Consider the following 26257-nt stretch of genomic DNA (forward strand, 5'->3'; position numbering starts at 1 on the left):
GAACCAGCTAACTCATTTACCAAAATGACAGCCTACCTGTTTTTCTTTGGTTATGAGGAGGTGGAGGAGCCTATAGCTGACGTTCCTGCAGGCTCTAACTGGTAAAATACCATTTTATCTGCTTAGGAGACAAAAGGTTTATAACTCTAACTGGAAATACCTCTGTGAAAACTTTCTGCTGTAGATGGCTGTAGATTATTTACTCTGTTGAAAGCTAAAAAAAAATCTAACACAAAGATTAAACTTGTGACTCCAGAGGCAGAGGAGAGGATGAAGAGAGCAGAAGATTTAAAATGATGAAGGAGACGGTGACTCAACTTCACTCATCTGTGTCTTTAAACAAGAAAAACTAAGGTAAGAATAACAAACTTCCCAAACTACCTGTATAATCTTTATTTTTTGTACTTTATTGATTGATTTGTTTGAATCAGACTTTGAAAACAACAAGTAGAGTTGGGATTCTGGCACACACAATTCACCTGCCTGGATAGTTCATGGAAGGGGAGCTCTTAATTACAAAACATTTAGTATAAAGAACAACATGTTCTCAAGCCCACAGGCCAAAATCAGTAAATGATACCTTTACGACATATAGGTAGAAATTACTGATCATTGATGGTGATTTAATACTTTTGTGTCACACCTCTCCAAGGAAAATGACTCATGCCTTGCTTATGAATTAACTACACACATCCCCCGCTTCTCACTCCCTTTGTGGCCGCATTTTTTGGTGGTTTTATATTTTTACCTCCTTAAAGAAGTGAGAAAATTCCTCACCATTCATTCGTTTATTTATATTCTGAGCCTTAAGTAATATTTAGAGCAAGTGTCAGATGGTAAATGCCAGCACAGCCTGTGTACCATATAATGAGATGCGATACAGTTTTATTGTCAGTTTACACTGACATTCATTTTGCATCCTGAGGCAGCTTCGTTTAAGAAATGTACACACAGGTTGAGCATACAGTTACACGTGTGGCACTTCTCATAGACATACCAAACGCATAAAACAGCCATGTTAATTACACACACAACATTATATCCACTGGGATTTACATATCAGTTAGCAGCACACTGATTTAAGTTTAACAACAGGATAGAGTGAAATATAAATTAATCCTTCAGCCTGTAATGTTTAAGTGGAGGAACTCTAAATCGCCTATTTGTTAGAAGTTGGTAGTCTCTGTTTAAAACATGCAACGAGTCAGATGAGTTGCTTTAAAGGAGTGAGCTACAGGTTGGCCAATACTCTTGGCCAATTTTGACTTGATAATATAGTTTGGTTTTAAGTTTTACAGATAGGCTGCTGAGCCAGATCGTACTGCGGTACAGCAAGACACTCTGAATCAATGATTTAGAAAACTGAAAAATAATCTGGCTACTGCTCCAAAAGATCTGAGGCTACGAAGAAAGTAAATAAGTTGCTGTATCCTCTTGCGAATAAATTCTAAATGAGGAGTCCAAACAGGTATTTCAATGAAGAGACTGTTTCAGCATTGTGAATGTCACTACTGCATAGGTGCATATTAACGAGCAGAGTTATGAGTATACATTTTGGGCTCCCTGGAAGAATATGACACCACAGAGAAAGATTCAGTGTAGGACTCAACCTCTTGAGCGGTGATAGTATTGTACTTATTGCTGAGGCCAAAAAACAGTGTATGTTTACATGTACATAAATAGAGATGAAGGTTATTAATTTGCTGTGTTGAGTTGGAAAAGCAGTTTATTTTTCAGAGGAATTTCCTTAAAATAATTGCTCCGTTTAAACCAAAGCAGATATTCATTCCTCATTCATTTATTATCAGAAACTTTATTCTTCATATATGTTGACTTGAAGTTTGACTTTTTTTAGTTGTTGTTGTTGTTGTTGACATTTTTCAACATTCACTTGACCAACTGTGCACTGACTAAAAGACTCTATGTGTGATGTTAATTTAGCATTTAATTCATGGTGGACGAGCCAAATTACAGTTATGTCCAGCTTACCAGGAAATGACAAAAACAATCCTATTACTGCAATTTGTACTAATTTCTGTTTCAGTTTCAGTTCAATTTCATCCACATTTACCTGTTGTCAGCTCCACCAGTAGAGGGCGCCACATACTGGCTCATGGTAATTCATTGAACATGACTTTGACTTTAGGTTTAACATTTTCCTCCCCAGTCTCTATAATAATCCTATAATAAATCTGTCCAAGGGTCAGGAAGCATGACGAAGCAAACTTTAAAGCATTAAATCACAACAGCTTTTACAAAACGTCTTTTATTATCATCTCAGGAATACAGTTGACTGCTGTGCACAGCACATACGTACAAAAATAAAAGGAAAACCATTTGTAATATAGTATTTTACGTACTCATCATCATATTTTTTTTCAGAAACAAATGATTGGAGAAGTCTGTTGTTTCAAACTAATTTACAATCATTTCAATAATCGGAACTAAGGCAGAAGGTGAGGTATATGTTAAAAAAGAGGAGGGGGACTCAGAGGAAGCACTCTCCCCTCAGTGCAGGAATAGAAAACTGAGAGAGAAACACAAAGGCTGCCGGCACACAGGGACACACGCACACACAGAGACACACACACACACGCACGCATACACAAATCTGATCCCAGATCCTCCAACAGACCTCCAGTTCCCTGTGAACCAACACATTTTAAAACCAGCTGAACAGGTATGATAAGCACAATGGCAGAATCCAGACACTGGATCCTTAATCAAAGGGCTGAACTGCTATGTAGTCCGTTCAGAACTCTATATGCATAATGCAGAATGAAGCAAATAAAGGTTCATGTTGAAATGTGACACACCATTAACAACGTTCTCTCAGTACAACCTTTTCTGCCTCCAAAATAACATCATGCAGAAGTTGTAGGACTTGTAACAGAGTAATATTTCTCAAGCTTTGAAAATGTGACACTGTGCCGAGTTGTTTTTGGAGTAAACAACTTATCAGATTTCCCTTACTACTTGAGAAGCCATTGTAACTTTACAATTCCCATTCAACTCATGGCTGGTTGTGTCGACAGTGTCCTCTGAAACATACCGTAAGAAATCAGAAGTGACATACAGTAATAAACACAATGTTGTCATCAAAAACAAGTGCTTGTGATCTTGCATGTCGGCTTGTTTTGATGAAAGTGTAGCGAGGGAAAACAGCATCCCTGCTCAGTAAATTGCACTCCATTAAAAAAATTAAATTAAATAAAAATGCACCTTTTGTATATTTTGGCTTATCAGCCAAAATACGTCCTCAACCAAATCCTCACTGCCACGAAATCAGTCCAGAAAAAAAGCTACAAGTGATCATTTTCTGATCATAGTGATCGCATAAAGGCTCACCAGTCACAATGAGTAACAAGATGCTCAAGGCAAAACCCCCCCCAACACGATTATCAGTGGTGACAATATTTAAAAACGATAAACATCCTGGGAGTGTCAAGTTGCTCTCTTGGATCACAGTATTCAGTCCACCAGACAACTTGTATGACTCAAGTGTCCCTTTCCTGGAAGCATTTGATTCTTTTTAAGTGGCCGTTTGCTACATAACTACCAGCTCAAATCACAGTCAGTGCTTTCTTTTGACAGACATCCCTCAGTAGCCTCTGTGTCGCCTCTTTCCATGCCTCTCGTCTTCATGCTCTCCTTTGAGGGAGAGCACAGTACATCAGCTTGCACAGTCAGACAATGCCCTGTTATTCCTGACTCAAGGTAAATTGATCTGATACCATCTCTACTGTCGCTTTGGCAGAAACAGAACATGACAGGAGCGTGCTCAGTTGGACACATGCACACACGCACACACATGCACACACACGCTACAAACACACTCACTCTGACCAAATACTGCACATTCGCCTCTGCTACTAGACATAAGCTGGAGCTTAAAGGGCACGTAAACCATTGCTCACAGACATTCTGTCAGTGCGTTACAGTAATGTTAGAAAGGGCATGAGGTAAAATACGATAACATATATCTATAGCTTGCTACTTTTCTTTGATCATATTTCACCAAACTGGCCTGACTGGTGGTTTGCTACTTACAGAATATTGCAGGTCAAGTACCAAAATATAATCATAAATCATAAAAAAAAATCTAGCTCAATTGCACCAGTAGTACGAGACAGGAGCAGAATCTTTCATATCTTCATTGCACATTACAAGACGACCATTTTTGAGTTGAGCAGGAAATAGCATAACAGGTGCAGCGCTCCATAAAAGAACGAAAGTTGTTGAGATGGAGCATAAAACACGCCTACATCAGTAGCACAAAGGACAGAAAGCCCATATCTTCGACCTTGGTACAAAAATGGCTCAGATGAATGGAACAAGAATCCCAGGGCCCTGCGCTGACTGTCCAGTCTGACATCAACAAACGAGGGGGCCCACTTGTCTGATGCTCAGGTATTTTACCCTACATTATTCACATCCTCGCCAAGTTAAACAAACAACCAGTGCCACATGCAGAGTCCCATGTAAGTCCTCTGTACATCATTGCTATCTTCATCTTCGCTCGCTCTTTGTCCTCCTCACCCTCCCCCCTTTTGTCTCCACAATGGAAAACTACAGTATCTGAAAGAGGAGCGCGAGCAGTTGTTGAATTCAAGTATGGTGTGCTGCGTACACAAAGCCTGAATGAACATCGCTAATATCACCCTTTGGTTCACTGCTTTTTGCAACATTGCTCATGTTTCACAAGACGTCATACTGTGACTCAGCGATCAATCTGAATGATGCATAATAAGTTGAAAAATCTGGGATCAATAAGCGCAATCCACATCATGTAAATGTCAGACAGAATGAGTAACCTGAAGTATTGTTCACATATCCCAGGATCATGAACTCTGAAGCAGTTCTCTTGAAACCAAACTACCGTATCTACACTTTTTTAAATGAATGCAGCTGAACATCATTACAGCGGACTGACAAGTCAAGAATATCAACTGTGACTTCACTCATTTCTACATAAACATGTTACTTTAAGTGCCAAATATCATCAACAACAAATCTGTGAAGGTCAAACAGCTCCCCTCGTCACATTTGTACGGAAGCTGAAAACGTCCGTGCTTGCAGTTATGTTTTTTAATGCCGTTATCACGAGATAGCAAAGCTTGTTTTCTCATGGTTATGGATTAAAGGTATTCTATGCAGGATTTTCCTAAAACATAATGTATAGACTCATCACTTATGTCCCACGAGAAGTGTGTGGTGGTGTATTCATCTGCAGAGACTTGCCCTCTGCCTGTATCATCATATTTTATTTTTATTTTGCAATGTATGGGTTGTTCCAGGGCACAGCACGCAGGTGACCATATAAAAGGATAGGAACCAGGTGCCAGATCAAATGCAGCATGTGTCTAAGATGAAGCTACGAAAATCGTGGACACAGCGCCAGAAAAAAAAGCAAATATAGCAACACGAAACGCCAAGCCATCAAAGTTCATTCCAAAACGACAGCGATCTGGGGTAAGCTTTTAGTTTCACTGGAGATGCTGTTGACAAACAGTAACTGATAATTCCTGCATAGTATATCTTTAAAGTGTGTAGATTCTTGAGAAAACAAAAGGCCGATATGAGAAACCAACATTTGTTTCTTGAGATCGTTATCTAGTGAAATTTTCTAGAGAATCAACATAAATCAACCTGTTATTGAGAGAAAACAAGCTCTGTTATCTTGAGATAAGGAAATAATTAACTCATGATCTTGAGTTAACGGCGTTTAAAAAAATAATTGCAGGCATGGCCGTTCTTGGCTTCCATACTTTTGCTATAAAATCAACATTTTCAAAAACAAATCGAATAAATTAGCAAAATATCAAGGCTACAGACCAGATGCAACAGATTTCACCAACTCAGTTTTAACTGAGGGGGGAATATACAGAAATTGAGGACATGTTGCTTCATAGTGTCAGGTCTATGATATTCCGTTACACAGACGCTCCCTTGACCTCCCACAATGAGAAAAAAACCTTTAAAATTGAGCAGCTCTCAAACCGAGCAGTTCCACATACATACTTGAAATTAATGCATGCCCACACATATACTGCACACTTGCACACTCAATCTGGCCTGATGATCCGGCTACAAAATTTGTGAAAGTAAAACCTGGGATTGTCAAAGCTCCCTTGGACATGATAGGGGGGCGGGTGTGAGTGCTGACTCTAAATCTAGCTTTCCATATTAACAAGAGGCTCCACTGGGTCCTGTGCAGCATAGAGTCTCAATTACTTAATTGATCTAATTATGGAAAGAAAATAAAGTGGAGAAACCTCTGGCCCTCTAGGAATTGGGCTAAAGCCCCCCGGTGGTGTCTGAGGGAGTGATGACTTGCGTTTCATTCCTATTTCTGACTTGAGCACCACATTTCTCGCATGCAAGGGTAAGGGGGCCGCAAGTAGGAATTCAAGGCACCGCCACCCCATGACGAAGCAAGAAAAACCACCGCCATATTTGCAAGTGCTCTAAGTTGACCTGACAGTGACAGAGACAATCGAACATAGAGGAAGGGAAATGCTCAAGTCCTCAATGGGGGGCGATGAAAACATTTTCAGTAGACAGGCATTCTTCTCTGTAGAAATTTCATGCACACATTTCTCTTTTCCTTCTTCCTCTTCTTCTCAGGGTATGGTGCTTTGAGGTAATAACGTATCCATTTAATTTCCAAAAGGATGAACTGTCTTCCACTGACAGGGCAAGGAGTCAACCAATTCCAGCAAGCACCCATATAAACTGAGGGGATAAATGACACCTCTCCATCCCCGTCATATCACAAAATGATGAAAATCATAAAAGCAGCAAAGAATGGCATTTCCATAATTTCTAATACAAAGGAAGCTACCCAAATATACATATAAAGTTTGAATAAATACTATCAGATATAGTGGTATTTCTTTCTTTTACAGTCCATTTTTGTCTTTTGTGTTTGTACGTACGTATACGGTATTTATGTTACCTGGGAAATAATCCACATGTGCAAATAAGTTTGTTATTGCCAGTTTTTGCTCATCATATTCGGGGTAGGAAGTGCGTTACAGTCATGGCAGTGGTGGCCTTGTTGCCCCTCTTCACGCGGCCATGCTTGCTGAGTGCTATGTAGGAGCCTCTGTAAACCAGAGACTCGTAGGCATTGTAGTTGTTCGGGAGCATGCTCTCCTTGAACTTGCACTCGTCATGGAAGACTGTCTGGAGAGGACAAAGAGACACACAGCGTGCATTTTAATGAGCTGCTCAAGAAATAGACAGTTTGAAGCTACAGTATGATGGCAGAACATTAAATAGCTCTTTAAAAAGATTCTGTGCAATGCATCAAAAATATAAAGCTAAATTTAGATTACACACAGCAATGGGAACAATGAATTTACGATTTGACAATGTGGAGTTATCTTTGTGCAATCTCACAGCAGCTGTTAAATATCAGGTGTATTCAGTTTGCTCCTTTAAAAATAGCTATTAATTTAAGTACGGTATACTATCTGCTGATATTTAACACATACAAGGAATTTCTCTGGAGTGGTGGTCTATTTACAGAAAAAAACAGAACCTAAATTAAATTAAACTGCTGGACTTAAAGCAATAGTTTGACATTTTGAGAATTGAGAATTTTACTCATTCACTTTCTTGCCAAGAGTTTGATGAGAAGACTGACATCACTCTCCTGTCTGTACGCTAAATATGAAGTTATAACCAGGAGAACATTTGCTCAGCTTACCATAAAGACTGAAAACTGGCAGACAGCTAGCCTACTGTGTTCAAAGGCAACATCTGCCGTTATATCTTGTTTGTTTAATTAATCTTTCAGCAAATAGGACCACATAAAGACCATGACCTTTTCGTTCGTCACTGTTGTTTCACAGTGGTTATTGCACAGATTAAGCAAACAAGATATGATATGTTCATTAGGTGTTGTAAATTCCAGATTTTTTAACCATTGCAGAGCCAGTCTCAACACTCTCTCATAGCTTAACAACAGAATGGGTCCATTTCCACTGACTTCCAAGAAGTCATATATGACTGGCCCCAAAACAACATACATTACTGTTGTATAGGTCGCAATTTTAAACACGTCCTCAACATGACACAGTCGTAGTTCCACTCAAAAATGACTTGTTCAGATTTAGGAAAAACATCATAGATTGGCATTAAATAAGTATTTTTGTCCATGATGTAACGTGAAGTATGTCACATAACATGACTCACATATGACACGTACATTCGTCACTAGCGTAGCATGCTACACTTCAGGACCGAAACATCTGTCTCCTGGGCAAAAGTCCTGTGTTTGTTTGACCCATCCACCGCCACTCCTGCCCACAATATACGTAGGGGCTTCTTCGATAATTGTACGACATTACGCAGACTTTGAGGCTTTCTTTGCGTCACCTCGCTTTCTCCTCTCTCCTGTGATGAAATCTACAGCCACTAGAGGGAGCTGCCATGCAATTAACGTAACTGCGTGGTTGTTTTACAGTGAGAGTAGGCTGGCCAGACTAGCAGTTATCTCCTGTTTACAGTCTTTATGCTAAACTAAGATCATCCTCTCCTGGCTACAGCTTAAACAGGCAGTAATAAGAGTGGTATCAGTCTCTATTCCTTTATCATGAATGCAGTAAAAGCTTGGGGACACATTGAAACAATGAAGCACTGCAATCACAGAAACTTTGAATGAATTCTACAATATCAGGAAGATTTTAGGTAGAAGAGTAACACTGATGACAATTTCCCACACAAAGCCCCTCTATATAAGACAATCTCTGAAGACAGTATCTGCCACTATGAAGATCACTATGACTGCTCAGTGCTGACAGTGCATGACTTGTACAGTGTGCAGTAGCAGAGCAAAACACACGCCGTCAGAAGCCATGTGGCCTAATTCAATCTCTTATCAGATCATCAGCCCGCTCACAGGCTAACACTTCATCACTCATGACCAGATAACCGACTCACATTGTGTCTGTCAAATATGTTGGCCGCAGCCAGCAAACCAGCAGCCATGTGTCAGCAGGGCTCTACTAAACACAATGTTTCCTCTCCCACCACCAGAAACATTTATTAATAGCTGTCATTGCTCTAGAAGCAAACAAATCACAGCTTCTAAAGGTTATCTATAGTAATTCTACAAATACATCGTATCTGTGTTATGAGGATAAAAGGCTCAAGTTTAATTTAATTTCAGTTTCTACCATAAAAATTACAGCTAAAACCTGCTTCTTGCAATAAATGATCTGTGTATATATATATATGTTATTGTGATCTAAACCTCACATAAAAAGTCCTCTTTCTCTGTAAAACTGCCAGCAGCATTTCATATATATCAAAGGAAATGCATAAAACATCCAACACATTCAGCAGCAGTACGCACACACTGAGAAAAAGCATTGTTAAAATACAGTGGGAATTTGTGACACTGCTTCTTAGTTTCAGTTATAGTCCATTATTGCTGTGTGTACTTCAGCAATTTAAAGTTCCTTCCCATGTGTTGATTAAAACCATAGGCTACAAACTCATCTCTGACCATCAAAATTACATATCTTAACACCCCTTACTGCCTTAAAAGCCTGATAATGATGCTGAGAAATCCATACATTATCACTGATGATCTTAAACCTTGCACAAAATCCTTTATCTGCCATAGTCCCATCACTTTTATCAATATATAGTGCTATAACCACAATCAGAATGCCCTATATTTCCACATTTCAGATACAGGTTTTTTTGGAGTGCTCACAATGCCTCAGACGTGCATATTTTACACAGGGTAGCATGTTTTGTAGTATTGGAAGCTTCTGTACAATTATAAGGTGTGAGTAACACTGTCCAGGCAACACCTCTTAGGACACAGATGTGATGTCAGACATGTACATTTTTTTGATTTAAAATGTATTTCTGCTATGAAAAAATATCAATGTGTGTTTTAGATGTGCTCGAGGTTAGAGAACGGAGAAGCTGCTGCTGCTGAATTGGATGAGTTGAGTCTTTGCCTCCCAGGATGTGTGTGATGTGCACTGCCCTGCAAAATAAACGCTTTGCCGTTAAAATCGATTTCCAGCCCTGCTGACAGGTTTCATTGCGTCAGGGGGTTTTCCCTCCTTCCCACTCACACACGACCACATTACAGGCGTGTGCACTGAACCCTGCATCTGTTAACCTCATCATTATTTACCCATAGGCCACCAGGCCTCGCTTTAAATAGAGCTTTGCAAATTCCTGGTGAAATTAAAATATTGGGGATTTCGCAACGCGTAATGAGCAGCCTCCCTGCTGGCAGAGAGGGCAGCATCCCAAAACATGACTGGCACATTTTTTTTTTAAAGAAAAAGAAAGAAAGGAAAGGAATAAAGGCGGATCAAGCTGCAAGTGCGACCTATTTCCAGGATCCCATTAACTGACATTGCTGGACAATAAATGGAATACTGTGCATACCTACCGTTCCGTATAACCTTCCACGGCTGTTCATTGCGACAAACAACTCACTCTTCACCCCATATAGGCTCACCACTCCTCTCTCCACCGTAGAGATCTCTATTAGACCTGATACAAGATAAAGAAATATTACATCAGAGTAAAATTAAAAAAAAAAAAAAATCAAATGAAATACCAACCGATCATCCTGGCTCATTCAGTGTCTTATCATGGTGACTGTAGCATTGTGCTCTCTCTGCGTCTATGGGTGTAACCTTGCAGATTGCTGCGCAGCATGCCGAGCCTTTGTTCTGCATCTTTCACCCCATCTTACATTTGCACCCCAGGCGCGTGTCAATTAAGCGCATTCTGGTTATTGCAATAATTGCAGTAATTGCATTGACGTGCACGGCTATTGGTCTCGGGACCGCCCTCACAGGGCTGCGTAAAAATAAGTTGTGTCTAAAAGCGTCCATACATTCATGTCATGGTTGAGCTTGGGGAGGAGGAGGAGGAGGAGGAGGGGGGAGGAAGGGGGTGCTCAGCACTGATGGATACTTATTTTTAATAGATTTGTATTTGCCGTGGAAGAAATTCAATTCTCCCTCAGAGACGGATGACACATGATCATGCAAATTAATAGAGGGGATAGACTAGCCCTGCTCATCACAGATCCATGCTTATTGACTCTGCCTCTCTTTTATGTCTATTGCATTACATTGGTGGAGGTATAACTCACTGTACTGGTTTTCATTATGTACACCGTTTATCCTGCCGTCGGGGAGGATCTGAAGGTGAAACCCGATGCCCACGTTGCAGTAGAGCCTCCGCACTCTTTTGATGCCCAGCAGATAGTCACTCTCCCAGTTCAGCTCCGGTTTCTCCCCAGAGATCCCCAGTACAGAGCGGGAGAAGAGGGTCTCCCATCTTTTCTCCAGTAAAGTTGCATTTGTCCTGCTGCTCGGTAAAGGGTACGCTGACACGATCCCCAGCAGAAAGCCCAGGAGAACCACCGCGGTCAGCGTCCAGTGCGGCGTGCCGGCCTCGCAGGACATACTGACGAGGAGCCTTTGCGCAACGGCCATCCGGTTTACCTTCGGGCCACGTGGTCGAAATTAATGACCCTAAAAATACCGCTCTTCTTGTTTTGCTTCCTTCGGCATGCTGGCTGAGGGTTATTTTTGGAGCGCAGATCAGGGCTTTGGGCATGAAACGCAAGCCCCGGTGCAGAGGAGGAGAGGAGACGGGAGAGTGCGCGGCAGAGCTGGAGATGATGGTGATGGTGATGGTGATGTTGGTGGTGGTGATTACCATGTTTTGCAGCTCCTCCGCGCCTCTCTCTCTCTCACACACACTCTCTCTTTCTCTCTCTCTTCCCCCCTCTCTGTCTCCCTCTCGGTAAGAGTTCGGAATAAATCCTCTACCACTCACCAAAAACCCTGTTTCAACCTTGCCAGGGCTATCGCATCCCTAGATGACATCATGCTGACTTCACCGCTGGGACAATACAAGGGTAGAGAGGGTGCTGACAGCAGGAAAAATACCAAGTCTGCAGAGAGTTGAGGGGAATAGCCTACTGTCACTGCTGGACTGGAAGGGGAGAAAGCTTATTGGTGGCGTTGAGCGGCCGTGGGACGCGATGGGGCACTCGGGCTGCTCCCAAATTGGGTCGGTGGTCATATGTCTGTCAGGCCGCTTCCTTATTTAGAAGGAAGGTGTAAAAACAGGCCCACTTGTCACCGGAGAGCAATGACAGGGCTCTTGTGGTCCCACTTCTTCTGCTGCGCCGCTCAAGAACTTCCCCCAGTAAATCTGTGTTTTTCTAGGCATAAAATGACGCATCAGTTGGAGCAGAGAGCCAGCAGGGTGCCCGCAGCGCCCCGGCCGCGAAAATCAGGGTTCAAGACCTCAGTGTCGGCCAGCATCCGCCCTGCTGACGTGTCCTTGAGCAAGACACCGACTCCCCTTCAGCTCAACGGCACGGCGGAGGCCCAGACTGGCATTTTAATAAAGTATCATGTTTTTATAGTACACCATAACCCGTGCGTTTCCCGTGGTGCATTCGTGAGAACTATGAGGAGCAAAGTGAAGAGGCCCGTCATGAAATGGCACACATTGTCAGCATGCCATTCCCTGCAACATGAAAGCCTATCGTCTTTTCCATGTAATAGATAATGCCACCAGCAGCATGCCCATGCGTCAGTGAGGCCAGTGCAGTTGCGCACCAGCAGTCTCTCTTGCACACATCAGTTCCCCCAGATTTCCAAAGGATGGCACCATTTCCAAGTTCATTTCAACCACTGCTGAACAACCCTTAGTCCTTAGTGTCTGTAAGTCAGACTGCAGAGAGATTTGTGGATACTTTGCACTGCAAAACACTCACTTAAAATGAAGAGTCAGATCACAGTGTGCGTCAGATTAAATTAATTCAGACATTTAAACATAAATCAAATGAAGAGACCACTGTAACATTTGAGTTTACTGTATGCACAAATGACCAATAATTTACTCCAGGACAACACCTCATTAACAATGCAGCTCTTTTATTTTGTATAAAATCTATATGGTAACTGCATATTTATACACAATCTGATGTATAATGGAAATGAAATACATTTTTTTGTTATGGCTGAATGCATTTATGATGACAACACAGGTGACAAATTGTATGACAAATAGCCATTAAAAAAAAAACCTGATCAATGACATCAGAACACTTCTGGCCTTTAACATAGTCGGACCACTGGCACTTTTTTTTGTCTGAAATGAAACAGGGCATTTGGTTGAGAGCAACGGGGACTGAAAGCAACTCCACTGACCCAGGTAAAGATATCTAGTATTTATCTGTTAAATTCAACAATAGCACAGATCTCTGATAAGAACAAACAAGTGGTTATACAGGACCCAGATAAAGCAGTATTGACACAATGATGCTGTTTCTGATTTGCATCTGGAAAAAAAAAAATCACAAGCATCTCAGTTGTGTGACAGGAGTAAAGTTTTCAGCACATACAGGTTATGTGGAAAATGACCAAAGAGGGAATACTGGTAACTTTCTGTATTCTCATCTGCCATATGCTCTGTGATGTTATCAGAGCCACAGGATAGAGTGTGTAATGATAAAATAAATTATAGTTTGATGATGCTTCTATTCCACATCTATACAAATAATTTATCTTTTTCACAGAAACAGCCTTCACCATTGCACCTATGAACGATGCCAAAGAGGCCAATAGTTTAATACGTGCTATTCTGTAATAAAAGCATAATAAATAAATACATATGTACAAAAAATGTTTGAAAAAATGTACAGGCACTTGTAAAACAACCTTTTTTTTCCTGACATTTCAGCTACTGCTAAACAATATTTTTCTGTGCATTTCGGGGTGAAAAGGATAATTCAGCTGCTTGAGTGTTCTGCTCTGCAGTGGTGTCAACATGACAAACAAATCCTCTGCTGTTTTTCCTTCTCTCACGCTGAGCGCACCTCAGGCAAAAAGATCCTTCGGGGACTATTTGTATCTGCAGAACCCAATTCATCACCCGTTGTGTGGGATCAGACAACCTGGATACAAAAGGCTCAAATGAACTCTCTTACCGGTTGTGAAACAAGAATGGTGTTTACACCAACCAGCTGGCCAAAAGCTCAACTGAAGGCCACGATACATTGTAACACACAGCATCATATGGGCCAGGCTGAAGTCAAAAGTTTATTATAACTGGTGAGAAAAAATCTGCACGCACTTGAGTCATATCGTTTTTCATTAGCCTTGCACTTAAATATTTCTAATGCTTTCTCACTATTTGTCCTCCATGTTATGTATATGCAGACACGCGCACGCACACAGACACACACAGACAGAGAGACAGACGCACACCTCAGCTTGGCCTTCAGCCCCCAACATACACCGCCTTCTCTCCCATTATTTTCAGTAACCAAATATTTCCATTTACTGCACAACATTTTTTGGTCTTTCAGGATTGGGTGCTATGAAGCGGGCTTCCATCAGACATCTCCCTACATGTTTACACACAGCATTACGTAACAAGCCTATGTAGATGTCTTAGATTGTCATTTGAGAACACAGTAAAACATGAAGGTTTAGGCAGCAGGGAAAGTGTTTTATCAGTGGCATAAGGACAGGATGGGATCCTAAAACAATGTACTAACCTGAGACAACTGTCCTGATCAGAAGCATAGGTGGACAGGAGGAGCAGTGAACTAAACTGCTCTTGATTATCCAGACAGAAAAGGTTTGATGCAATATTTCCAGTTCCAGTAAACAGCTTCATTCTTAAAACCACCACAGTCGATGACCTCACCTCAACAGGTTGCATAACAAAATTCCCATAGGGATATACAGTAAATTTGTATACAAAATATTTACAGTAGAACTGTTCATTAATTAATAGATGACACTGGACATGTGGGGGTGGCACATAAGACGGGGCCCAGCATCAGAGTACAGCTGAATTTTTAAAGGGGTACTCCACCAATTTTACACATAAAGGTCAATTTACTTGTTATGGGGAGTTCTGTTCAGCCTGTGAACGCTGTTGTTTAATGTCCTCTTTGGCACTGGAGGAGCTTTGACAGGTATGAGAAAAATAACCTGCATGATGACATAGTGATGTCATCAGGGTTATTGTGAGTAAAGGCCCTGACACACCAAGCCAACCGTCTGCTGTTGATCAATGTTGGTAAGTGTCTGTCGCCCTAGTTTTTGCAGTGTGTCCCGCACCGTTGGCACTAGTCTGCCCTTGCTGGCTTTTTTATTTTTTTTTCACCATTTCAGCATGTTGTATCAGTGTCAGAGACAGTGAGACCTGTTTGTGAATGAAATCACTCTGATTGGCAGTTCAGCTCAGTGGACGAGAAGAGAAACTTAAGTGCTTAAGCCAATCAGCTAAAGTCAAAAGGGCATGCGATCACAACATCGAGTTGTGTTGTTTATGCGCTAACTGACTAACTAGCGTCTTAAATCCTCATGTCAGTCTTCCGGTTTCCCTTTGTGAGTGATGAAAACAGACCACCGCCACCTGCTGGTATGGAGAGTTATTTCCTTTTTTTGCAGGCACCTGTGTGTGCTAGTTGGTCATTGGCTGTAGTCTTTGCACCATATTCAGTGCAACTTTTATGGCCACAATACAGGCGACGTGAGGGGACGCATTCGTCAACCTTCATCGCCACTTCTTTGACGTCAGTTTGACATGTAAGGCATTAAAGAGAAATTGCAATACAGATTGAGGGCATGGAGTTTAAAATATGATGACAATTAACACGTGGGGAAGGTCTAATGAAAGATGATGTTGAGTTGTATTATATAGGACCAACTATTTTTGAAGATTGACCCATTGTAGGGACTAAAAGACAAAGATAATTTCACCTTTCTTTTTCTCAAATCTCTCTCTCACAAGTCCCCCAGCTTTATGGAGTTGCAATAATAAATCACTGGAGTACCCCTTTGAGAGTATTTTTCATCCTGGATGGACAAGTCCAATGGTCCCAGTTGTAATTCTACTTTCTGAACGGGTAGAAACAATGCATTAATCTATCCATTTTGCCACTGTGAATAAAAACAGACTCAATCAACTGATAATCAGCTTCCAGATCTTGCAGATGAGTATGAACAAGCCAACACTGTGTTTAACATGTTGTTTGGCGTACAAAACAGACTTTAAAAATTGTGGATAGCTCAGGATAAGACCATTAAAAAAGGATTAGAAGGTGTGTATCTGAGGTTGATGAGTTCTACAGTAAGTCTGTTTGTGGTACCTGAGGAAAAAAGTTGATGGACAGAAAAGATGTCAAAACACAAGGTTTTTGAAGAGGTTTCTATAGAATTCAATTGCATTTAGTACAGAGAGTATCACACCTGACCTGAGCACACAGTTGGTGTTGACTCTTCAGGTGGCAGGTAACTCTATCTGCTCTACCATAGAAACAGCACATCGTTGGCAGAAAACACGTCTCTTGTTACATTTTCTTTTGTGAGCCACTTTCTCTAATAACCTGACACACACTTCCCCAACGCAGAGCTTTTATAAAAGCTAACACACGGTACTAGAGCAAGGCATTCTGGAAACAGTAGTGCATTGTTGCGTTCCACCCATGGAACCTGAATGATTGGTTGGTTACTTCTGATTCCAATCGCTCCCGCATCTTTTGCATCCAAGTCTCAGCTTTTGAGGTCCTTTTGGTCAAAGATGATTTCACTGGCCAGGTAGATGGCGACGGCACCGAAGATGACAGAGCAGGCGATATAGGCAGTGACGGACTGTGCAAACTGAACGATCATGCCCATGAAGAGGGTGGGGAAAACCTGAGAGAGGAGGAAGGTGCTGTCTAAGATGGCAAAGTCCAAACCCACACCACGTTTCTCAAACCCAGACTCGGCCTCCTCTTGTTCGCAGCCACTGGCACTGAGAGATGAGCCGTTCTGGCTGTGTGGACTGGGGTAGTACTCGTAACTGTCCTGGCTATAGAAAGCATGACCATAGGGAGTCCCTGTTTTGTGGTTCACTCCGCCCTCCTCTTCCACAGGAGTCAAATACACAGAGTCCCGCTTAGTTGTAATACCATTTTTATGCTCGCTTTTGGTTTTCCTTTTTGGCATATAGACCTGAAATAAGACAAGGGAAGAGTCAACTTCTCAGTCATCCAGATTTTGCCTCTCCTTGTGTATAAAATTCTGAGATCTTTACTTACCTCTTTTTCCTTGTGGTACTGGCAGGTGAGTGTGTAGGGCAGAGTCTGCAGTGTGGCATACGCATAGCCAGTGAGGGCTGCCATTACAGTGACCAAGACCACACTTTTGGACAGGCAGATGACCAAAGCAGAGATTGTGAAGCTCACTATACTGCTCATGTAGACCCGCCGCGAGCCAAAATGGCGAACCAAACGACTCATAACCAGGGAGAAGAAGGTTGAGGTAGCACACTGCAGGAACAGGCCCAGACTGCCCATACGGATACCTGAAAGAAGAAAAATGGAATTTGTATTACAACCAGCCAAGCCCATAAAACTCATGGCATCTCTCTGAATGAGACACAACCGTAACGATGGCTGCCTTGGTACAAAACATTGTCCTATTTTGTTGTCAGTACAGGAGCTATCTGACGTCTGTATTATCTCTAATCATTTCCTTCTAGGGCCACATCCAGTGAAGGATGCACAGCATGCGTGATTGCCAACCGTATGTTAAATTTAAACTGTGATGCATTAACAGCTCTTTGGGTGAGATAGAAAACCCTACTGCTTGTTCAAGCTCATAAAACACAGACACAGATCCGGTCGGGGAGACATTCACAGAGCACTGTGGCACGGACACACTGTTAGGGATGACTAACTTGGACCATCACAGACGGCATAAACCTCAAATACATCCTTGAAAAACCTGAAAGGGCGATACACACAGGCTGGTCCTTGTTTACTGAGGCAATGTGCCCCTTAGCCCGTGTCTGGCCTGGTCAGCCAGACAGACAACAGGAATTTGGATGAGGTCTCACAACCTGACAAAGGCAGAATTTTAAGTTCAAACAACAGACAAAGACTTGCAGAGTTAGAATTAGAATTCCAGGTTTTGACAGATTCACAGAATGCAACAGCTTCCAGTAATGACAACATTTTAAAAACCTTTTAGTCAACTATGGGATTTTGTTCACTGTGGGAAAGCTGCTCCATATTTATTAACATTCCCTCTGTCCCGGTTGTTAAAATTATTTAAATTCTGTGTTTAAGCTATTAAAGAAGAAAGGAAGTGCAGCAGGTTTAATGATATTTCAAGCGTTCTGTTCAACTGCACAATAACAGTCATTTGCTTTAATTTGTGTCTGTTATATTTTTCCACACTGGTCAATCTTTGGAATTTTGCAGGATCTTGCTGGGTTTTCTTTCCGTTTCTCTCTCTCTCTGTATGCGTGTTTGAGTGTTTCCATCAGTGCCATATTACATTACAGTTATTTTATAGAAGTGGTTTGTCATTCAGAGTAATGAAATCAAGTCATATGGTCAAATTATGATACTAAAAACAAAAATAAAACAAATAATTTATTGACACAAAGACTGATAATCTTGTTTGAGTGTGGATTCTTTGAAAAACATTTTTTTTTCACATCTCTATTGAAAGTTCTGTTTTTTTTAGTTACATGGTTTTTACATTTATTTATTTATTTTTATCCATCTTTGAACCTTATCGGCATATTTATTTCACCTCTTAATTAAAGTTTTTTTTAAATTTCAGTACTAATCCATGAAAGCTGGAGTGACGTCATGTCTGGACTGTTATTTATTTCTGCCTGCTATCAGCCCAATCTCTCAGCCTGCTCTCCATGAACAGTGTGGGTCAGAAGTTCAGCAGCAGAGCAGAGAATCACTTACGTGAAAGGAGTATGTGGATCGTATTACTCCTGGAAAGCAAAGCTGCCGAGCCCACTTTACAAACACTACAGAAGCTAATGAGGACCGAAATTTAAGCCCTCCGAGATATGGGAGTGAGCCAGAATGCTACTGAATTTGTGCACATAGGAGAACTGCTGCAGTATGGGAAAATAGTTCCTGTAGTACAAGCTTCACCAATAACTACTTTGCATTACAATCCTTCCCAGTAGGAAAGATGATCACAAACTGTTATACCAGTGAAGTTTAAAAAAAAAAAAAAAGTTGATGCAACTACAGACGAAGCAGATTACCTTGATGCAGAGGAACATCTTAAGGCTGAATGATGTGGTTTAATACATCCGCTGTGTTTCAGATTAAACAAACGCAGCTCAGACAGACCTCAAAATTGTGTGCTTTGGCCATCTACCTGACTTGAATGAACATGTTCTTTGTGTGCCGATTCCTTGACATTAATTCTTTGTGAGTGTGACATTCCTTGTGGTCCAGCAAGCACAGGGAGGACAGATGGGGGGAAAAGTAAAAAGTAAACAAAGAAGGAAGGGAGATAGAGGTGGAGAAAGAAAGAGGAGAAAAGAATGTGGATGGATGGATGAAAATGTCAAATGAAAGAGGGAGAATGGTGAGAGAGAAGAGAGGTTGACAACGAGGATTAGAGGACGAAAAAAACAGTGGCCAGTATTGGGAAAGGATAGATAGATACAATGGGAAGGAAGCTGAAGAGTACATAATTAGGTAATGAGAGATAATGGAAAAGCCAGAAGATAGAGACATGAGGTGCAAGATAGGGAGTCTGGCTGAACAGTAAACAAGAAGAGACTACAAACACTTGACTCAAACAGGGACCACTGTGTTAACACATCTGCGAATTCTCAACATGGACAAGATGGTCTGCTTCACATCTGTTTACTTCCTCTTTACTGTTCCTTCTCAAACACTGTCTGGTAAAATATACCAAGAAAGAAGTCTCCCTCTTACACCACTGACACAATAGATTTGGTCAGGTGTATCTAACGTTTATATTAAGGAAGAATCATACAGCTAAGCATCTGCATAGCTAGAAAATATAGCCATACAACTGTCTAGCAGGATTAGTGACAGCTCTATCATTTACAGAGCAGGAACAGGAAAGGATAAAGACTGTGTTTGTTTACCATTTCAGTGCAGGAGGTGGGAAATAATACCTGGAATTCCTTGGATTGGCTTGACATTGGCTTAAGCATACTTACCAAAGGGATTTGTTGCATGTTTAGTGACATAACTACAGAAAATGTTCACCCCCTCATGTAAAGTCTTGCATCAGAGTCTATGTTAACGACTGTTTCTTGCTGTATGTGTCCTACACCTTGACAGGAGCCAAAATGAGGGCAGCAGGAAGGCATGAAGGCATGCAGGAACACAGGCTCTGTCTCTGTCCTCCACCTGTGCCTGAGGAATGCGAGCGCATCCTGGCCAGCTGTGACAGAGCAGACAGCACAGCCAGGATGGATCCTAAGCCAGTTTATGTGGGCAGGTGGTGGAGGTAAAGCCATGATGACAAAAGATAGGACATGTCTTAAATCCCACTAGAGCAATACAAGTTTTTATGGAATGGAAGCTATTAATGATTTACCGGTACTTGAAATGCTGCTTTGTCACTTTTTGACTCGGAAGTAAAAAAAAAAAACAAAAGAAAAACAGCACTGGATATTGATCATAAAAGTGGCAAATCTTCAGGCCGGCCTTAACTGGATGAAATGGCTGGAAACATGCATGTGGATGGACGGACAGACAAATGGACAGGGGCAGCAGGGGCTTTTAAATCACAATGTCGGGCTCAGGGGTCAATGACTGACAGCCATCAGCAATGGATGATGCCCAACCCTGGAAAGGCACTGACTCATAATATCTAACGTGTATACCACAATGAGCTACTTAGACATTCAGAAAATATTATTTGAAGACAAAAGAAATAAGCTTAAAACATAAATCATTAAATATATAAAGGATATCTGACCTTCATCGTATCTTTGCCTGGACACACTTCCTGGTAATGCACTTGGCACGCCCTCGTACAGGCCTTCCCCCACAAAGTCCGTGTAGAAAAGCATGAAAGACATGACCGCCATCCAGCTGCAGAGCTGAGCCACACAAAGCTGCCTCATCACCCGCGGGACATGGCAGTAGCTCCTGTAGATGGCTGGGGTCATGGACCAACAAGTTCTCAGCAGACACAGCAAAGGTCCAGACTTGAGCAGCCTCAGCTTGCACTTCAGCAGGTAACAGCATGACCGCGGCACGCCACACCGGCCAGCCTCCATTGCACCTGCTCCTGATTCCAGTAAAGATCCAGATCCCACCAAGCCACTGCTGGCACACGAGGGCTCCTCAGACACCTTCATGGTGATGAGCACACTGGAGATGAAGATGAGGATGAGAAGGGAGAAGAGGCACTCTGCCTGGCCTCCTAGGTAAGCAGAGAGCAGGCCGCGGCTCCAGTCCAGGGCTGGTAACAAATAACCCACACAGCCTCCCAAGCTGACCATGAAGGAGAACATGGCAAAGGCTTGGCCACAGTCCTCCTCGTCCCGATAAAGGTCCGACAAAAGAGCCTCCAGTGGTGTGAAGCACACTTGTCCACAAAAGTCAAGGAGGCCCACCCCAAGGATAAGGAATCCCACCTGTGGCAAAGCAATGACATTAAAGAAAGTTATATTTAGATCATAACCATGGTAGAAGTTAATTTCTATCTTGTGTACTGTGCATGTAGAATTTACCAAAATAACAATCACAAACAATAAACAGTTATGCTACCTGGAGGGTGCGCCCACCCCAGGCAAGGCGTGCAGCCAGTACATCGGCATGGGGAATGATGAAGAGTGCCAGAAGGACTCCTAAAGACAGCAGCCAGATGAAAGGCCGTCGTCTGCCATAACTGCTGTTGCAGTGGTCACTGGCTGAGCCAATCAGAGGGATGAATAAGAGGCCAAGCACTGGACCAATACCTGTGGACAGGGCCAGTGAGACACAGAAGGAGTCAGAGACAACACTAACCAAGAATAGAATACTTTGAGGGGAACAAGGTATTTTTCTTCACACAGACACTGTCGCTCTTATAAAATTGGTATGAAATCCTTAAATCACACATTGCATTTACACTCATACTTTCCAAGTAGATTTTGGCAATATCCCACGCCAAAAACACAGGTGTCTGTCAAATCTCTGCTTAGTTACAGTGGCTTACACCAGCCTTTATGACTGGTTGGCTGATGTGGTTTTTTCAGCCTGCCTCTTACTGGTCCGCCTTGCTTCTGCCCTACCAGGGGGTGAATTGCGTGTGCCCCTCTCTCATTATCGCCGACTGCTTGTGATGGTTCCCACAGATGGCCTGCTGCCTGAAGGTAACCCACCCTCAGCCTGTCCTCCACATGAGGTTGGGTCTGGCTAATTACAACACACCATGGTACATGAAGTGTTCACATGACGCACATGCAATATTGAAAACAACCCAATCTTGGGGATAGAGTCTGACGTTTAAAAGGTATCCTGTGGAGGTTTCATTATAGACAACATGATTTATCTATATTTAGGCTAATGTTTCTCATCACAAGGCACATTGTGAATTCATGCTGTCCTCATGCACATGCTCGTAAAACAGAAAATACAAACAATACAGGGCCCGCTCATCAAAAACACTGCTCTACAGCACCACTAGGGGTCAAAAAGAAGCAGGACTGCAACTACACCACTTTCTACAGTGTGACAAGAAACTGAAACACAGACAACATTTGTATTTCTGGTGTCTGAAGAGTACTTCAAAATCCTTACACAAGTGCAGACAAAGAGACAAGCAGGCAATTTGAGAAAGACAGACAAGTCGACTGCAGCCAGGCAGTCAGCACCTCCACCACATTTCTTCTTCCTGCAGCTGTGGAGGCTCATCATAACAATCCTCACCATCTACAGCTGTAAGACTTACTGTCTCACACACACTCTTTCCACTCAGTAACTGCTCCCTGCGATACACTATATATCTCTCACACACCAAGTATGCTTTCCAGCCTCCAAATACAAAGCAAGCTGCTTTCCAGCTCTGTTTACACTCACGCACGCACACACACACACACACACACACACACGCACACACACACACACACACACACACACCTAATATAAAACATGTCACATTCCTCAGTGTGCTTTGTTACTTAAATATACACCTAAATATGGTTAAAAATACCAGGAGTAACGGACACCTCTGTGTTAAAAGCACAGAGTATCTTCTCCACTAACAGCGAGGAAACCAGAGAAAGAGAGTAACAACTGGAGGATGAAGCAGCCAACAAATGGCTATTAGATAAAGTCGAAAGCAGCCATCTGAGAACCTGACACTAGTGCTTGGGGGAAATTAGCTTTAACCCTCCCAAGACACAATATCTATCTTCATTCAAATAACACTCAGGCACTCCATTATAATACACGGAGATGAGAATTAGGTTGAGTGCCATTTCCAGATTGGCTTACAGTGCAGGCTGTTAGTTAGGAACTCAACAATGAAATCATTTTTCCTCATATCACCAACAGCTGTTACAGAACTGGGAGAGTGAAAATGTATGTTGTTTTATTCTTTATACTTGAATAGCCACTTCTGTCACCCAAATGGAGCCTTTTGGTTAAGTGGAATGGTATTTATCATCGGTAAAGTCACAAGACAATTTCTCAAAGAGATGCCTTTAGTGAAGACCATGTGAATGCCATTTGGGCTGATAGGATAATGCAACTATTCAAATTGCACACAAGTAAACTCAGTTACAGTGTGCAAATATATACACTGTACTGGTGATGCTAGCTGTGTGTACGAACACACATGCCATTAATAGGTGAGCACCAAGATGACTGATTTTTTTTTTTTTTCTTTTCAAAAAACAAACCTGTCTGTCTTAAAGGGGACCTATTACACTTTTCCATATTTTGTGTCTTCTACATAATATTATACGGAAGGATGTTCATATTAAATGTGGCCAGAGTTTTAAATAATGTAGTAAGGTAGTAAGGTAACGATTTGAACTTAATGTTTCTAACAGGTTTCTCTTCTCTGGCTGCAGCATGATGTCAGAGTGTGCCGGATTTCTTTCTATGGTCATTTGCTCCAGGCATCCTACTGGTAAGTGTTTATATTGCGTAGCCTCCACTGCTACATGAAGCTACATAAAAAATAAAAAAAATATCAGGGAAATATGTTAAGTTGTTTTTTTTAGATCATCTCAGATCATTTTCCTGCTGGAACATGTCCAGATGTGTTTTGACGTTTTTATTTGTGATTGTCACAGTAAAAAGGAGCTTTATTCTCTATTACAGTCATTTCTCAGCAATGACGGTGCAGAGGCGTCAGACGGAAGAACCGGAAACGCTGACTCATCAAAGCAGATTTTTTGGGAGAGGGGCTGCTTGAAGAGAGAGGCACTAAAACAGAGCATCTCAGACAGAGAATGAATACAGGTGTTGAAGCACAGACAGTATGAGGAAAATAAAGTGTTTTTTTTTTTTTGACCATTAGAACAAATAAACACGTTCTGGTAAAAACAAACGACACAAGCATAATAGGTCCTATTTAATGTTTGCATTAGGGAAATGTAAGTAAAGACTAGACTATTAGACTATTGTCAGATTGAAAGATCTGAGGCAACTGAAGCCACAAATACATAACCAGAGGCCAAACTAAATTATATGTTAGCTAGAGATAGCGGTCATCAGCTACACATTCTTTCTTGTGCTGCGTATATCCGCTGTAGCACAAGACCACAGAGCAAAAATAGATTCTTTTCACTGCTCATCTTTGAAATCCTGGATATGATGATGTGCTTCATTGTAAAAGATGATATCAGTAAAATGTTTTTATCGTGTGTGTTTAAAGTGAAAGATAATACGCATTAACCAGGTTTACATTGTTCTGTTTGTATTAAAACTATCACTTATTCATCTCTACAGTACACTTTTTTGAGGCTGTAGTTTGTGGTGTGTTGGTTGCATTATATTGTAAACACTGCCTTGTATTTGTTCACACTTAAATGACCATATAGTTGGATCAATGCCTCTCTTGCAAAGTCTCAGCAACACTGGTATACTATGAGCTTCACAGATTTATTACTGGATTGTACTGTAGTGGTATCTGTGGTATCACTGTTGCTCAAATTAGGTTCACCACCTGTATCTGTCACTGGTGCCTTTCAACGCCTCTAGTAATCAACATGTTTGTTTGGTTCAGCAGCGGTCTGAAACAACAGCAGTTTAAAACTTTGAAGTTTAGCGACAGTGAGATTATGCTGTGGGAAATGTCTGTCATTTCTCTGTTTAAACCATTTCCCTGAAGACAAAACAGAAGAGGAACGTTCTGAATTCAAACACATGCTGATTGCATGATACTTTTATTTTAAACTTTAGTTTCACATTCCAGCTGGATTGTCCACACCTTAGAGATACTTTCAGCCAGCAAAAAAAAAAAAGTTTTGTATTTTCTTCTGCTTCTGCGACTCTATTTTAAGTGTAATGTCAGAGGAACACAAACTTGGGGACTCATCATTCTAACCTCCTGCACTTTTTATAAAATGAGTGTTGTTGTTAACAACAGGGTTACAGTGCCTCTAGTCTGGCTCACAGAATGTAGACTGTGGGTATAAAGCCTGTCATTGGATGCCTATCTCAGACGGTAACATGCTACACAACAACAACTCCCGAACTAGCAACCTACATTCTAAAACGTCTTTGAGTGTTTTATGTTTTAATGCCAGGGCTCACCTCTCCACTGATACAATTTCCCTCCCAACACTATTTTGCAAGCGCACCATTGCTGCATCCTAGGTGTAGCTCCGCCCAAGACATTGTGATTGGTTTAAAGAAATACAAACAATGACTGTTTTTTTTCCCTTAGTGCAGAATTATGATGACTACTACTATGATGGTACTGGAAGTGTGCACTGCGCAGTTGTAATGTGTAGCGCAAATATCGGTATATACAGTACAGGCCAAAAGTTTGGACACACCTTCTCATTCAATATGTTTTCTTTATTTTCATGACTATTTACATTGTAGATTCTCACTGAAGGCATCAAAACTATGAATGAACACGTGGAGTTATGTACTTAACAAAAAAAAGGTGAAATAACTGAAAACATGTTTTATATTCTAGTTTCTTCAAAATAGCCACCCTTTGCTCTGATTACTGCTTTGCACACTCTTGGCATTCTCTCCATGAGCTTCAAGAGGTAGTCACCTGAAATGGTTTCCACTTCACAGGTGTGCCTTATCAGGGTTAATTAGTGGAATTTCTTGCTTTATCAATGGGGTTGGGACCATCAGTTGTGTTGTGCAGAAGTCAGGTTAATACACAGCCGACAGCCCTATTGGACAACTGTTAAAATTCATATTATGGCAAGAACCAATCAGCTAACTAAAGAAAAACGAGTGGCCATCATTATT

The 26257-nt window shown here is 41.5% G+C and overlaps 2 protein-coding genes and 1 long non-coding RNA gene across 6 annotated transcripts in view; 1 reads left to right on the forward strand and 2 right to left on the reverse strand.

The window, feature by feature from the left end:
* Positions 1 to 14: 14 nt before the first annotated feature.
* Positions 15 to 25607, forward strand: LOC117261740 (uncharacterized). Of its 3 annotated transcripts, none has more exons than XR_013491634.1 (6): positions 15 to 101; positions 257 to 354; positions 20156 to 20324; positions 22066 to 22182; positions 23866 to 23945; positions 24140 to 25607. It is a non-coding gene; the product is annotated as an uncharacterized LOC117261740 (long non-coding RNA). The 3 variants fall into 3 exon arrangements; XR_013491635.1 differs by having other exon boundaries at positions 23887 to 23945; XR_004502067.2 differs by having other exon boundaries at positions 16 to 101; positions 22105 to 22182.
* Positions 2251 to 12157, reverse strand: LOC117261739 (fibroblast growth factor 6-like). The gene is made up of 3 exons (XM_033634198.2): positions 11144 to 12157; positions 10430 to 10533; positions 2251 to 7188 (listed from the first exon to the last, which is right to left on the reverse strand). Exons 1-3 carry the CDS (start codon positions 11487 to 11489, stop codon positions 7012 to 7014), a joined length of 627 nt encoding a protein of 208 aa, XP_033490089.1. The 5' UTR covers positions 11490 to 12157; the 3' UTR covers positions 2251 to 7011.
* LOC117261737 (solute carrier family 45 member 3) overlaps positions 12931 to 26257 on the reverse strand; it is a 44670-nt gene continuing 31343 nt past the window's right edge. For both annotated transcript variants that reach the window (XM_033634193.2, XM_033634194.2), the window contains exons 3-6: positions 21596 to 21786; positions 20799 to 21462; positions 17114 to 17379; positions 12931 to 17027 (exon numbers count right to left, since the gene is read on the reverse strand). In XM_033634193.2, coding sequence (XP_033490084.1) covers positions 16584 to 17027; positions 17114 to 17379; positions 20799 to 21462; positions 21596 to 21786 — 1565 coding nt within the window. In that variant the 3' untranslated portion in view covers positions 12931 to 16583. The remainder of the gene's footprint in view (positions 17028 to 17113; positions 17380 to 20798; positions 21463 to 21595; positions 21787 to 26257) is intronic.

Source organism: Epinephelus lanceolatus, chromosome 5 (assembly GCF_041903045.1).
Source record: "Epinephelus lanceolatus isolate andai-2023 chromosome 5, ASM4190304v1, whole genome shotgun sequence".
Classification (NCBI taxonomy): Eukaryota; Metazoa; Chordata; class Actinopteri; order Perciformes; family Serranidae; genus Epinephelus; species Epinephelus lanceolatus.

Bases quoted from the DNA above. Each gene is read 5' to 3' on its own strand.
- LOC117261739 (XM_033634198.2), bottom strand. From the start codon at position 11,489: ATGGCCGTTGCGCAAAGGCTCCTCGTCAGTATGTCCTGCGAGGCCGGC. The intron at 10,534-11,143 runs GTGAGTTATACC...ATCTTGTATCAG, and splicing joins ACATAATGAAAACCAGTACA to GTCTAATAGAGATCTCTACG. The intron at 7,189-10,429 runs GTAGGTATGCAC...TGTCCTCTCCAG, and splicing joins GTGGAAGGTTATACGGAACG to ACAGTCTTCCATGACGAGTG.